Source organism: Trematomus bernacchii, unplaced genomic scaffold (genome assembly GCF_902827165.1).
Source record: "Trematomus bernacchii unplaced genomic scaffold, fTreBer1.1, whole genome shotgun sequence".
NCBI classification, from domain to species: Eukaryota; Metazoa; Chordata; class Actinopteri; order Perciformes; family Nototheniidae; genus Trematomus; species Trematomus bernacchii.
Window position 1 is genome coordinate 7,290,595 of NW_022987656.1, and position 15,622 is coordinate 7,306,216.

General features: G+C 40.2%; 1 protein-coding gene across 2 annotated transcripts in view; it reads right to left on the reverse strand.

Annotated features, from left to right (window-relative positions):
* gabrb1 (gamma-aminobutyric acid type A receptor subunit beta1) overlaps positions 1-15,622 on the reverse strand; it is a 72,617-nt gene that overhangs the window by 36,704 nt on the left and 20,291 nt on the right. For both annotated transcript variants that reach the window (XM_034135338.1, XM_034135339.1), the window contains one exon: positions 4,220-4,440. In XM_034135338.1, the coding sequence (XP_033991229.1) occupies positions 4,220-4,440 (221 nt within the window). The remainder of the gene's footprint in view (positions 1-4,219; positions 4,441-15,622) is intronic.

The window sequence follows — 15,622 nt, forward strand, 5'->3', positions numbered from 1 at the left end:
AAAACAGATAAAGTAATTATCGTAGGTGACTTTAATATTCATGTTGACGACGATAAACATAGCCTTACTGTTGCATTTAACTGATCATATTGGTTTCCGTCAAAGTGTAAATAAACCAACCCACTGTTATAATCACACTCTCGAACCTTGTTCTGACTTATGGTATTGAAATTGAGCAACTATTAGTCGAACTGCATAATCCTGCTTTATCCGACAATTTTTTTGTAACTTTATAAGTACTGTTACTAGACTACAAACCATTAGTCAAAAGCTCCTGCAGCAGAAACCTATCTGTTACTAGACTACAAACCATTAGTCAAAAGCTCCTGCAGCAGAAACCTATCTGTTAGCACTATAGCCACATTTAAGGAAGAGATTCCATCAATAGCATCAATAGTCGATAGCATGTCTGTATGTAAGGGAGGAAACTTATACAAAATGTACACCACCCCAAATTGATCATGTTGTTGATAGTGCTACAGGTGCGCTGCGAATAAAATTAGACTCTGTTGCTCCTTTGAAAAAGAAGAAAATAAAACAACATAGACTAGCTCCATGGCATAATGCCGAAACCCGCAAAATAAAGCAAAAGTCGAGACAACTTGAAAGGATATGGCGTTCCACTAAACTTGAAGAATCTCGTTTAATTTGGCATAATACTCTCCATTAATTAACACTTGTTTATTAAATATTATGAATATGTCTTTATTATCAGGCTATGTTCCACAATCATATAAAGTAGCAGTGATAAAACCTCTTCTTAAAAAGCACAACCTCGATCCAGAGGTTTTAGCCAACTATAGACCTATTGCTAATCTTCCATTCCACTCAAATATTCCTGAGAAAGCAGTCGCAAAACAGTTGTGTGATTACTTAAAAAACAATGATTTATTTGAAGATTTTCAGTCTGGCTTTAGAACACATCATAGCACAGAGACAGCTCTGGTTAAAGTCACAAATGACTTTCTAATAGCCTCAGACAAAGGACTTGTCTCTATTCTTGTCTTGCTCGATCTCAGTGCTGCATTTGATACTATCGACCATGATATCTTATTGCAAAGACTAGAGCACTTAGTTGGCATAAAGGGAACTGCTTTAGGCTGGTTTAGGTCCTATCTATCTGAATGGCCTCAGTTTGTGTGTGTCAACGATGAATCTTCCATGCAAACCAAAGTTAGTCATGGAGTGCCACAGGGCTCAGTGCTTGGACCTATTTTGTTCACATTATATATGCTTCCGTTAGGCAATATTATAAGGAATCACTTTGTACATTTTCATTGTTATGCAGATGATACTCAACTATATTTATCAATCAAGCCTGATGAAACCAATCATCTAAATAAAATTCAAGACTGCCTCAAGGACTTAAAAACGTGGATGACCTTACATATTTTGATGTTAAACACGGCCAAAACTTAAGTTATTGTACTCGGCCCAAAGAATCTACGAAACAAATTATCTAAAGATATACTAACTGTGGATGGCATTAATTTGGCCTCCAGTGAGACTGTAAGGAACCTTGGTGTTATATTTGATCAGGATTTATCCTTTAACGCCCACATAAAATTAATCTCACGGACCGCCTACTTCCATCTACGTAACATTGCTCAAATCAGGCATATCTTGCCTCAAAACGATGCAGAGAAACTAGTCCATGCATTTGTACTTCAACACTGGATTATTGTAACTCTTTGTTATCAGGGTGTACCAAGAAGTCAGTTAAGTCGCTTCAGCTGATTCAAAATGCTGCAGCACGTGTACTAACCAGAGTTAGGAAAAGGGACCACATTACTCCTGTTCTGGCTGCCTTACACTGGCTCCCTATAGAACACAGGATAGAAAAATTATTCTTCTCGCCTACAAAGCCTTTAATGGGCAGGCGCCATCTTACCTTAAAGAACTCATTATACCCTACTGTCCTACTAGGGCATTGCGTTCCAAGAATGCAGGGTTGTTGGTTGTTCCTAGAGTCTCTAAAAGTACAATGGGAGCCAGAGCCTTTTCTTATCAAGCTCCACATTTGTGGAATCAGCTTCGGGCGGCAGACACCCTATCCGTTTTTAAGAGTGCGCTTAAGACCTTCCTTTTTGATAAAGCTTATACAGGGTTCTTACACCTTTTCCAAAGTCAAATTCAAGCACTTTTCAAGCATTTTCAAGGTGCATTTTCAAGCTTTTCAAGCATCTTACAGCTGTTGTAAATTACATATTTATATACACATACTTATACTCAAATGATTATTTCCCTAACTCACATTAAATCAGATGTTCTTTATGCTATAAACAACCAAATGTGTGTTTCATAATAGCATTCTACATGAGGATGAAAAATTAAAAATGTTAGAAAAGAAAACTAAGTTTAATATTTCAAAATGTGTGACCCATCTGTACGTAGACTGGGCATCCCATATAACCTGGCTGAGCCAATATAAAACAATCAGCCAAATAACTTTTCAATATATTATTGATTACTATTTTTGAGGTACTTTTAGGTTGGCAGTAAACACAAGTCAGAGGTAAATGGTGTACTTTGACTCCACTACATGTATTTAATACCTTCAGTTACTTTACAGATGTGGATGAATGATGTGAAATATAATCAAGTGTTAAATCAGACTTTAGTTCCACCTGGAGTAAATTCACAAGCTACTCTGTAGTATACAAAGTCATTCAAACTAGCTGCAACTTTACCAGCTTTGAGAACACTTTCATGATCAATCATTATAAAACATATCATATACAATTATTAGGGATGCTCCGATCGCCAATTTTGGAGCCGATCGCCGGAATCAGTATCGGCCGATACCGCTCTCTTTTCCTCTCTCCCCCTCTCTCTCTCTCCTGACAGCCCGTCAGTATCTCCTGCAGCTCACTGATCCAGTAATGAGCGACCCGACAGTGAAGAATAAATATATTTATAACTAGTTTAGCTTGTTCCAGAGGTAGATAAAATAGCTAATAGTGTTAGGTCTAACTCTTAATGTGTGTTCTGCTCCGCTCACCGGTCCGTCACAGCGGGTGGAGCTGCAGGATTTCTGCTTCACACACACGTTGCATACCGCTATGTTATTGTCATTTTCGGACACTTAAAATACTGCCAGACTAGTGAAGCCATTTTGGCGAGCTTGTTTTGCCACGCACAGAGAAAAGTGTCATGTATTTTACATGCAACGATAGCCTAATCTAAAATGTTCTACAACAGCGTACCTTTCGTGTGGTGTGTGGCTCGTCAGCGCAGACTCTCGCATCGTTATTGTTGCACACTTTGCAGGAGGCTACTCGTGGGCTTGACCCTCGTCTTAGCCATGGCTTGTATTTGTCTTCTGCTAGCCAACGCTCGTTGAAACGGCAACCTCCTGGCATACTGTCATCTATCACTCTCATCAGAATGCCCAGGTCACACACGTAACAAAAACACTTGCCGGTCACGCGCATTGCGCGGGAAGGCCGGAGCGGAGCTGTTTTATGTAAAAGCGAAGCAATTAAGCGCGCTCCGACTTCTTTATTTTCTTTTAATCTAAAAAGCGAAGTAAAGCATTTACAATTTCAAGCACTTTATCCCAAATTCAAGCACCATTCCCAAAATTCAAGAACTTTTCAAACCTTGAAAACACCTCGTACAATTTCAAGCATTTACAAGGATTTCCAGCACCCGTACGCACCCTGCTTATAGTTAGGACTGATTAGATTCAGCCCCTAGTTTTGCTGCTATAGGCTTAGACTGTCGGGGGACACCTTACTTCTTCCTTCTCTCTGTCTGTACCTGTGCACTCTCATGTTCCGAATAACCCAGCTTCCCCCAAATTTCTTTTTGGTGTCTATCTACGCCGGGATCCTGAGTCGTGGCTGATCCTGTTGCTGTGGTCCTGAGTCCTGGATCCTGAGTCCTGCATCCTGAGTCCTGGACTTCGAGGTTACCCCCCTGTCATGCCTCTGCGCCCCCTAGGGGGGGCGCGCCCCCTACTTTGAGAAACACTGCCTTAGCAGATGGCATGAATGTGTGTGAATGGGTGAATGCTGACTTGACTAGTAAATGTAAAAGCACTTTGACTAGAAAGAATAAAAAAGTGCTATTTAAAGGCAAACCATTTACCAGGTCCCAGTTTGATAAAACAGTGGAAAAAGAATAGAAAGAACAGTTCAGGTCTTTAAAAGCCCCTAGAGATGGGGCATTATGTCTATGCAGTAAAGAAGGGCTAGAAAGTGGAAACAGCTCTCACCTGAGACCGTAGAGAACAGTTCCATCAGGGTGCAGTCTGATCATCCGGTTCTTCACCGTCACGCCATGAACAAAAGACTTCTTGTCATTAATGAAGTAGGTGTCAGGGACCCACAGCTGGTCGGCCACCCGGTTGTCCAGGGTCAGATTGAGAGGAATGCCGGTGTAGGAGAGCCGCTTGTCTCTCCACGACTGCTGGAAGTACATGGTGATGGTGTAGTCCTGCGGGAACGACACAATAAAAGGAAGGTTAAAACGTTGTTCATAAGCCATTAACTAACTTTTTTTAAATCCCAAATGGTTTCTTTGACAACTTTCAAACTGGGTTTCTGACCCTACTGAAGTACTGAGACTGCTGCCAGAAATGTTCTGAGTGATATTCATCTGATGGAGACACGGGGTCAGGGCCAATAAAAAGGACTTCTCTATGAGAAAATGAGTCACTCAAAAATGTTGTTTGCATTATTATTCAACAGATCTCCTGATGTTCAGATATTGAAGTGTTACACAATCCTCTAGAAATTGTAGGAAAACCCCCCCACAAAAATATATAAAGAAGGGATGGGTTGTTAACCAGTGATGACCCTTACTCATGGGAGAGCACCAGTGACAAAACAAGCATTTAGGGAAGCTGCCGCTGTGTTAAACATGTGGTTAATATTGTGGATTTAAACTGAATTACGTAGTTAAGTTTGTAAAAGATCATGATTTTTGGATAAAACAAGTACGCTTGATACAAATCGTTGGATCAACGCAAGTTAAAATAATTCAACATTGACTTTTGGTTTCAAATGGGACATGCAGTAGCCTGACAGGTCATGTCTGTTCTACAATACAATTCTGTGCAAACATGAAAACAAAAAAGGGTGGAAACTACATTGTCAGTAGCTTTACCAAGCTGAATTGTTTCCATAATATTTTATTTTAAAACAGTGGCCTCACATTTACTATTAAAGTACAATTTGATTTTTGTTAAACAATACAACAGTATTGTATTCAACAGAAGTCCTTTTGAGGACACATTTTGTGTACAACTGTCTGTCTCTTCTGTACTCCCTGAAGAAATACTATCTGGATCTTTGGGGGAAAATAAGATTTAAGAAAGAAGCAGATAGATAGAGGACATATACTGCTATTTATAGCCTCTACTGAGACATGTCTCCATGCTTTAATGTTTAAAAAGCTCTTAATATTTCTCATACTGCCTAATGGGAACATCAGGAAGCACCTCTTTTCATTGGTTAGCTGGCCCGCTCTATTTTGATTGGTCAACCACTTAGAGATGTCCCTCTTTAAGCAGTACGACAACTATGTGTGTGCTTTTCCAGTCCTTACAAACCTCAGAGCACTTCCATGTCAGCATTCACACACCTTCATAGAGAGGCTGCTAGACAGGGTGCACCTGCTCAGAAACACACACTCACGCACCAAGATACTTTTGTGTGAAAGACAAATAATCTGTGTGCACCATAGCTCACAGTCTGGGCTGACAGAGAGCATTCTGTTCCTTCTTTTCAAAAAATAAGTTGTTCCAGCTGCAGCACAGACTGCTGAGGTGGATAATGTTGTGTAACGTCACTTCTGATTAAGCAGCGGGAACCGTCACCAGCCTGCTCGCTCCAATTCTTTCCCATGCTCCTTAGAGAGCCGCAGCTCCTCCTTCACCTGCCCTTCCGCTCCTGTCACACCCCTGTTTTGCAGTCAGAGTCCCCTCCTCTGACAGCTGTCTGCTGCACCACATGCTCCATCACAGCGTGCCCAATAACTCTTTCAAATGACTTGGAACATGTCGATACTGTATGGTCAAACAGGTTTTACACTTGATAAGCTTAACAAACATGGCATTTCAAAATAGACGTATAGACGGATCTGTAGCTTGGCTGAATAGGAGCTCTGTTTGCTTATAAAACCCTTAAAATCACAATTTAACTCATTGGAGAACACCAGTGACAGACATGTTGTGAAGCGCTCACTGTGTTGAGCACGTGGTTAATTTTGTGGATTAAAACAATATTACGTTGTTTGTAAAGGATCATGGTTATTGGTTAAATAAGTATGTTTGTTACATAACTTTGTAAGTTATTATTATTCAATGTTCACTTTTGGTTTCAGACGGGACATGCAGTAAGCTGACAGGTGATGTCAGGTACTACAGTCCAAAATCCCTCATGCAAATAAAACAAAAAAGGGTGAAAACTGGATTTTCAAGAAGAATTGTCTCTAATATTTTATTTCAAAAACAGTGGCGTTAAAATAACAATTTGATCTATCTTTTACTATCCTGCAATAAATCATTGCAACTTGTTTTCCACTATTGGGCCTTAGGGGCATTTCTAGGTGTCGCTGTATTTCCAATGTCATTAAACCTGGATAACATACTGAAGTGGTGCAGAGCAGGAATCCAGTAGAGATCAGCCAAGGCCCAGTCCAATGGAGGATCACAGACAAGGCCATTTTAGATCATTGATATTGTAGACGCATTTAATGAGTTGACAGTGAAAGGATGCTGCAGTATAGTTAATCCAATGAACGTAACTGATGCAATTTGTGTAGAACCACTTCCATCCTTGTAACAGTATCTCTCACTTTATGAACATACGGGGACTTTCATCATGCAGATGTGCCAGAAAGGTAGATCACACTCTCCATCATGATCCTGACAAAGCAACAGTCTAAAAAAACACATTATAATTACAATTTAAAACAGCATTAACGCTCAATGCCATGGTTACATGATGAAATTATTGGAAAGGTTTAAGCAACAACGTAATTTGGGATCATGGCTGGGTTAGGAAGAAGTCTCATCACATAAGTCACATGACAGGACGGTCATACAAATTACCCCAAGACACCCTAACCCTAACCCTAACCCTAACACTGTGTTTGACCCATTTAATCCCAACATTCTTTCCTCAAGACTGGTCTGTCATTTCTGTTTATATCACGCTAAGGATGATAGGAATCCTGGTGGGTAGACCAAAATCGTCCTGTCCCCTTTCAGGTGAAAACAAAGAATTGGCGCCTAGAGGGAAACATTTTTCATGATGCCTCAAAGCTGCTGTGTCATGTATTGCATGTCAAAAACAAAAAAGGTCCGAAGTTACAATGTTCTTGACTTTCATTTAGAAAGAAGAACAGAAGAAGTCAATCTATGTGGCATCAGCCCTCCATAGAGAGGACGGAGACTGTCAAAGCTAAATGATTATGCTAATGATTGGTCAATCGTCAGAGTGAACAGTTAATGTAAAAAGTCAAAGTAGTATATTTAGTTGCTGCATTACAAATATAAAACACTGACAAGTCAAGGAAATCCCAGTTTAAGTGTTAGCCTGCTGCAGTGACAGGACCCCTTTTTATTTCACAATATCGACACCAATTACCGATCTCCAATGACATTGTGTAATTGTTTGCCTTACTGAGCATCATATTTGGGCTCCATGTGGATACAACATGCACTGTATTCTTTTTCTTTTTTTAATCTGATTTGGCAAAGACCTTAGAAATGTTTTTCTGCCAGTCAAATAACAGCAGAAATGTTAATGAAAATAAGGGTGGGCCATGACGTAGAGGGAAGATACCCAGAAGGGTTGCTCTCATGTATCGAATAAGGCATAAATGTGCCTCTTATTCACCAACTCTCAGGTTTCAAATACCATTGACATGCCAAATGAAGGTATGGCCAGACACACATTGTGGAAATATGGTAAGGTTTGAACATTTGAATGGATAACAAAGTTACATAAAGTCAGTTTACTGTAAGACCCCTGGCTGCCTTTGCTTGCATATTGATGTATCTGAGGGCAAGTAAGAGGCAGGGACAGAGAATAACAAGAACAAAGCTGAACGGGATGGGCACTGATGTTCAATATCTCAAGGTCACTGAGAAATAACAATCACAAACAAGACATTTAACGTTGTGTTAAATGTTAGAAATAAAATGCCTTTATGTAGTGCATAATAGCTCATAAAGACCTTGAGGTTATCGCTTTGAACTGCTCTCCAAAAAGCTTCAGTTGACTGCTGGTAACCTTTGGATGCAGCTGACAGGAGAATGTTGCATCACGGCTCTCTATCGAGCTAATCTGAGGTGCAAAGCTGCAGTTAAGATTCCACTCACAGCTCTCCTGCTTTCTAGCATCCGTTGCACTTTGTAAAGATGCTTAGGCATGCATTTTCTGACACGCTGGAGGGAAATGCAAACTTAAAAAGAAAAAAAGGCAATCACGTACTTTAGGCCCATCTGAACCATTCGCCGAAAAACAAAGACATGGGTGGTTAAGGCCAATGGACACAGTCACCATTATAAGGCTCTCTGCCAGGTAAAACAGCTGAATGACGTTGCGTGCATCAACTTTAAAGTGTGTGACAGTTACATCACTCTCAGCAGATATCAATACACTGTTATAAGCAGTTATTGATGGACATTTATATTTTCAAGACCATTTTCTTTTTAATTGGTAGTATTGTCAATCTCGTGGGCACTACGGTTGAATTCAACGCATTCTTACTTGGGAGAACATTTTTTGAAATTACCAATGAACCTGATTCATCAAAAGCAGTATCTTTAAAACCTTTGCACCCCAATTGAATTAAGAAGAAAAAAATAACTCGATCATTCCTTCAAAATTAGAGAACGTCGGAATATTGAATATTAGAGCCCAAAATTCTTAGAGTACCAAACATTGTCTTCTCTTTAGAGGAACAGGGACAAGGACAGGTGAGATGAACACATAACACTTAATACCATTGATAATATTCAGTCACATTTAACTTGATAACCTGACCTTCAAAATTACAATGATTATCAAAAGAGACAGAAGATATCATGAAGGGCTGATTTGTCGTTAATCCGTTTTCCATACCAGCATTTATATATATTTTTTTAACGACTCAACTGCTTATCAATTTTATGACCGTGACATTTATGTTTACGACGAGGCATAGTAAATATACCCTGTGAAATTCAATTGTATTCACAGTCTGCTGTCACAAAAGCTATGTCAGGGCTCTAGATCTAATATCTGTTTACAGTAACAGAAGACAAAATACCCGGTGCGCCCCCCTCCGTGTACAGCAGTAGAGCGTTGAGTAATAAAACAGACGGATTAGCCATTTAGCCCGCCACAGGACCTGTAAGCAGCTGATAATAAAGTGGAGATGACATCACGTCTCATGAGTCAGCAGTGGGAAAGTGCTGCCTCATGAAGCTGGGAACACAGCATAGGAAGGAGGACACCTCGTGTTGGGAGTGGATGGGGTTTACAGTAGCGTTGGGGAAGAAGACTATTATTAGAAGCAGATGTTCCCCTCAGCTTCTGCTTTGCCATCAACGCTGTGTTTCCACGGCAGAGCGATGGCCTTACATGAGCTGAATACCGTTATGTATATGAGCTGTGCTAAACCATGAGGAGAGCTCTGCTGCTGCACTGCACCCAACTGCATCCCCGGCACAGGAGAACGTGGTCAGCAATGCCCTTGGTTTGTTTTCCGTCCCCCCTCTAACAGCCTGCGTGGATGAGAGGCAATGCAGCTTTAATACTTCTCTTTATTTCTCCATCTAGTATGTATTTTTCTGCAGAACATGGGTACCTAAGCCATGCTAACCCCACTGCAGTATGCTCCTGCCTGACCTAATTCTTCCCTTCCCAGTCATCTCTGGGTGCAGCTAGAAATACATCATAAGAAAGGGGGTGGGTTAGTCGGTGGTGTAACAGTGCAGCATTTCTGCAGCGTACCTCATCTTGTGATCTGATCAAAACTGAGACTGCACACAGTACTGCTGGATTTGAACCATTTATTTCATATAATGGGGCAAAACATGCATGTTATTTGCCTTCAGAGAGTCAAACGAATGTGAAATGTTACGAAGTACATTTACTCAGGTATTTTTCAAGTACAATTTTGAGGTACTTTATCTATGTTTCTCCATGTTATGCTACTTTGTACTTTTTACTCCACTAGAATCATCTGACGACTTTAGTTACTTTACAGATTTAGATTATTAGCTAACACAAAATATAATCAACTAATAAATTAACATTCGAATAGTATTATAAGTTAAATGACCCAGCATTTTACGAAGAAATACAAATTAGCTACAACTTTACCAGCTTTGACGGACACATAAATCCATTAATAATCATAATCCAGAAATGTAACGCATATGATTCAGACAAATGGGCCATGAGTTTTTTTTCTTTTGGTCATTTAAATATAGTTTGATAATGCTTTTGTACTTTTAACTACGTATAATGCAAGACGTTTACTATTTACAGAGTCTTTTAATTAAAAAAATCCAAGTACTACTTCCCACTTCCTTTCAGTTCTACAGAGCTTTTTAGCCTCTTTTAGCTAATTGTTTCGGTGTTCTGGTCTCATTTCAGAAATGCCACCTCTTGCCACCTCATGATCAAATGGAGCTCTGTTACCCTCCTCTCTAATGTGTCTTGACAGACTCACAAGTGAAATTCAGAGCGGTTAAAAGGCAAAACTAAATACTCCTAAATGGGGAATAGACGCCTAGACTGTTAAGATAACCTGTACTATAACTTATAATATATCAAAATGTCTTGCTCTTTACTACATCTATGGTCAATACATACAGTTGAGTAAATCAAACTATAGATGAGGTAGAATTGTAATTGACCAAAGGTTCACTGCATAATCCAATCCAAACCTACTAGAAAGAAACCCCCAGTGTCCGTACCACGTTAGGGAGTCCAGACTGGAGACACTGTTCTCAGGTCTGCCTGAGTAGAACTGAGTACAGCTGAACTCACTTATGCTGTTGTTTCACTTTCCAATAAATCCCCTTATACACTATGATCACTTGTGCAGTACGTGACGTTTGAACTGTAGTGTTGTCTCAAATCGAACATGGCTGCTCTGCCCTTACTAGGTGACAATTGCTGCTAGCTAGCTAACGATGTAACTGTTCGGGGTACCAAATCCTTACAAACTGCTGAATTACCGCAATAGAATGAACAAGGGACTGTTTTCGACAGCCGTACAGTGGTATGTTTATTCAATTACGATTGTAGCTGATCCCAACACTGTCGCTACATAGCAAAGATGCCGATTGTTAAGTGTGAGAAGTGGGAACAACTTGTGATTGTTATGAGTCAATCATCCGGGTACTGATGTTGCAAATCATTTTGTCATAATTTGCATTTGAACGCATTAAGGTATGGTATTACTGTCCACCACAAGCTAAAGTACAATAGATATGTATTGATAATGCACTATATTAAACTTTGATATCAATTCAAATGTGGACATGGAACACATTTTTCATCTGTTTTAGCAGAAAACTGTTTACATTATAATGTCTTAAGATTGTTGTTTTATTAGGATTACTGCATCCGAAGGGATGTACAGATGTCTTAATAATCACACAAATAATGACAGCTGGCTTGATATTTCACAAGAACACACATGTGGAAACTCTGTGTGTTACCAATTAGACCATTCACTGTTCCAAACCAACCAGCATGCTCCCTCCCTTTGTATCCATGCCAACCACAGCACACACTTTCATACAGGTATAAGGGAAGTCAAGGCAGTAGTGAACACAAGGACAAGTAACGACACCCACCACCAAGAAAAAGGAGCAAAAAAAACTGTTGAAAGGTTCTTACAAACCTGGAGAAAGAGTTTGTAAATTTGCAAATACAAATACAACTCTATTCTACTGCATTATATCGGTTGGATGGCATTTAAAAACAGATAAATGTGACCACTAAGGGGGAGTGAGACAAGATGTTTTATAATGAGTGTGAACTAAGCCTTAAATGTTAAACTATAACATGACTGTGTCTATTTGTTTTTGTGGTTTTAAAATGTAATGTGCATGTTCAAGGTATAAGCAGTTATTACAAGGCTAAGTTGAATACTCTATTCTGATTGGTCACACCATTCCTGAGGAGGATCAAGAGATCAACAGTCATATCAATCCACAGAAAGAAGTCCGGCAGATTTAACTTCACTTGTGGACAACAAACATTAATGGAATCATTTTCTTTTTAAATGTCTATATTTGTTGAGAGCTCGCATCTTTGGATTCATGATGGCTGAACTGTCCCCAGAAGAGAAAAGAAAAAGAGAAGGACGTCAGAGAAATCAGCAGAAGAAGACAGACAGGAAGTAAACACTAACGGGAACATCAGAAAGCTTTCTCATTTCTCTAATTCCCCTCCTCGACTCCCCTCCTCGACTCCTATCCTCGTGAGTTAGTCCCGCCCACAGGAGATGCGAGCGGAGGAGTCGAGGAGGGGAACCGAAGAGAGAGGAGGGGAAGCAGCAGGCGGTTAGAGAAATAAGAAATCCTCTCCTCCGGAGGACCGAGGATTCGAGGAGTTGAGGAGTGGAAATGAGGCTGCATCTCAGGTCGGTTATTTTCATTTCCTCGCTCCTCGGTATCACCGGAAGATGATTTGTCTGCGCCATCTTGAGTAGCGTCCCATGGCTCTTATTTCTGCCGGAGGACCGAGGAGCGAGGATCGAGGAGCGATAACGGAGGAGCGATAATCGAGGAACTACCAGACCATCCTCCGGTGAAATCCTCAGATACTCGCCCCGCCCCCTTACTGTGTATCGCTCACTGATTGGACGATGCAGCGCATGCACTGATCTGATGCTTCTTGACATGAGAGCAGTTTCCCAGCGGAGTGAAGAAAACACATGAAACTCACGGGACTCACTCCTCAGTTTATACCATGTTTTGTTTCAATGAATGCATCATTCAGTTACAAATATGTGATATATCTGAACAACAAAGTGGTCAAAAATCATTTTATTCATTTATTGGAAACATTTTCATGATCGCTTTTTCGTTTTACATTTTCATTTATTGTCATTTCCATTCAGTCAGTCATTAAGTGCTATTTAAAATGTTAATTAGCTACATATCCACACGAACAAACAAAGTGTGCAATCCAATGAATGTTAATCTAACTGGGTTTTGATAGATAACATATCTCTTTTTCTTCTCTGAATTATTTTATTTATATTGTGCACTCTAATCAATATTAATCCAACTATTGTTCGTTTATACATTTTAAGAATGGCGTTTATCTTTTTTGAGAATGAATTCTTATTTTATTTTATTTATTTGGGTCTACAACAGATGATACAAATGTTTGTGTCAGTAAATGTGTACTAACAGAGGCGGGGGTGTTTGTGAAAACAACGGGGACGAACAGCTGTGCGGCGTCATCACAAACGGACGTCGCTTCACGTGACGCTCCGGAGGAAACAACGTCCCATTGCTCTTAAAACTCATTTCCCTGCTTCTCGTGGTTTCCTTGCGTCTCTCCATGCTTCCCTGGTGGGAGGGACTAGTCGCAGGGAAACGACGCAAGTGAGGGACGCAAGGAATCCATTTAACCGAGCTGAGATGCAGCCTTAGAGTAATGAGAAACCTTCCAGGAGAAGACAGACAGGAAGTAAACACTAACAGGAACAGCAGAAGAAGACAGACAGGAAGTAAACACTAACAGGAACAGCAGAAGAAGACAGACAGGAAGTACACACTAACAGGAACAAAGTAATGGCTCTGGCAGTGTTTAAAGACTGGTTAGTGGAAAATAAAATGGTAACAGACTTGGACAATTACAGAAGAAACTTTGCGTCAGGATACTGATCACCATGTCGATTTTATTATCTTGCTGCACATTATCCCTTACTTATTGAATTAGAGGCCACTATTTACTGCACATCCCTGTTCTAATGTGGAACATTCTATTTAGAATAATGCAAAAACACTGTACACAATAATCCCAGAACTGATCAGACCCATTTCTACTATGTAATGGTGTTAGTTGGCTGCCTGTGTATTGCACCAATACACGCTGACAGGACAACAGGCAATGTGTGCATTTTCATTAACAGCTGATGAGTTGCGTATTGCTTGTGTGCTGAAGCTATCGATTGATTTGGTCAGCAACAAGCTTCTTTTCTCCGCCCCGGGGACGGTGTTCTCTATCAGAACAAGTGTCATTTAAGCACATGATTACAAGGCTTAGATGATGACTCCATTCTGGTTGGTCAATTTGGACTTTTAGCTGTTTAGGACTATCTAATCAAGAGACTACGTGCAGTCATTTCAATCAATTATACATTTCTTTCAGTTTATCCATCAGAAAAACACAGTGGAATACTTTTGGAATATTCTTAGATTTCTGGAGAGCGCATAACTTTGGATTCATGATGGCTTAACTGTCCCCAGAAAAGAAAAAAAAAGAGAACAAGGACAAGAAAATTGCAAACACAGAAAAAAGACAGACATGAAGTGAACCTTAAAGGGAACAGCAGAAGAAGACAGACATGAAGTGAACCTTAAAGGGAACACAGTATGGACTCTGGCAGTGCTTAAAGCCTGGTTCATGGAAACAGGGTTTTGGAATATTGAAGAAAATAAGATCTTTGGAAAAACTATACTTCCATGTGTTATTAAGCAGAATAATCTCCACATATGAACACCTTATTTATGATTTTTTAAGCATAAACTCGATTGCCAAAAGCTAACGTTATGCTTTATTGTACTACATAAAAGTCGCATGGCTGCGCATCACCACTGCTAACCCGGGACTCGTCTTGGGCGTGATGACGTTTAGTAATCTCATTTAGCCCCTTGTTAGCAACTTCAGTTTTGAATAAACATAAAAGCTTCGGAGATTTGCCAGTGGGGTATTTACTGACATATTTAATGTGAGAACAAAACGTGAAAATATCTTAGCTTGTGTTAACCACAGACCTTCTTTCAAGCGTCTAACCAAAAACACGTTAAAAAAAGGTTTACTTGGAGACGAGGGATTATGTATTAATCAGAGCACCCAGAAAAGAAAATGTGGTTTGTGAGTTAATTAACAACCAATTTTCTACTTAAACGTTATTGTTGTAAATGGTGTGGTTGGTGGTACAAGTTGTCTATTTCATTATTGTTGTGTTTTTAAGGGTTCAGGGGTGTTTTTTTGTGACACCGCCCCCAGCATGGTATGTTATGTCACCCGTTTCAGCCAGAAGTACGGCTTCACACTGTTCTCGGGTTTCCCATGTTCTGTGAAGGAGTGCAGCCTGGCTGTGGGGGAGGTGGTGGACCGTGGCAGCATGAAATCTGTCGCCTGGATGAACAGCGGGGTGGTTATGTCTGTTGATAGCGTGGATAAATGAACCGAGCACTGAAGGCCGGAATTGTTGTTAACAAGATGTTCGTTTCCATGTCTCCGTTTACGACTCCCACTACTAAAGCAACCGTCTCAAACATCCCACTGTTCACCCGGGACGATGTTTTACAGATGGAGCTGTCAAGACATGGAGCTGTCGTATACTGTGGGACTGCGCACTAAATTCAGCTCTTTGTCTCTCTTGTTGAATTCCAGTCTCACAGTAGACAAGTCCAATTATG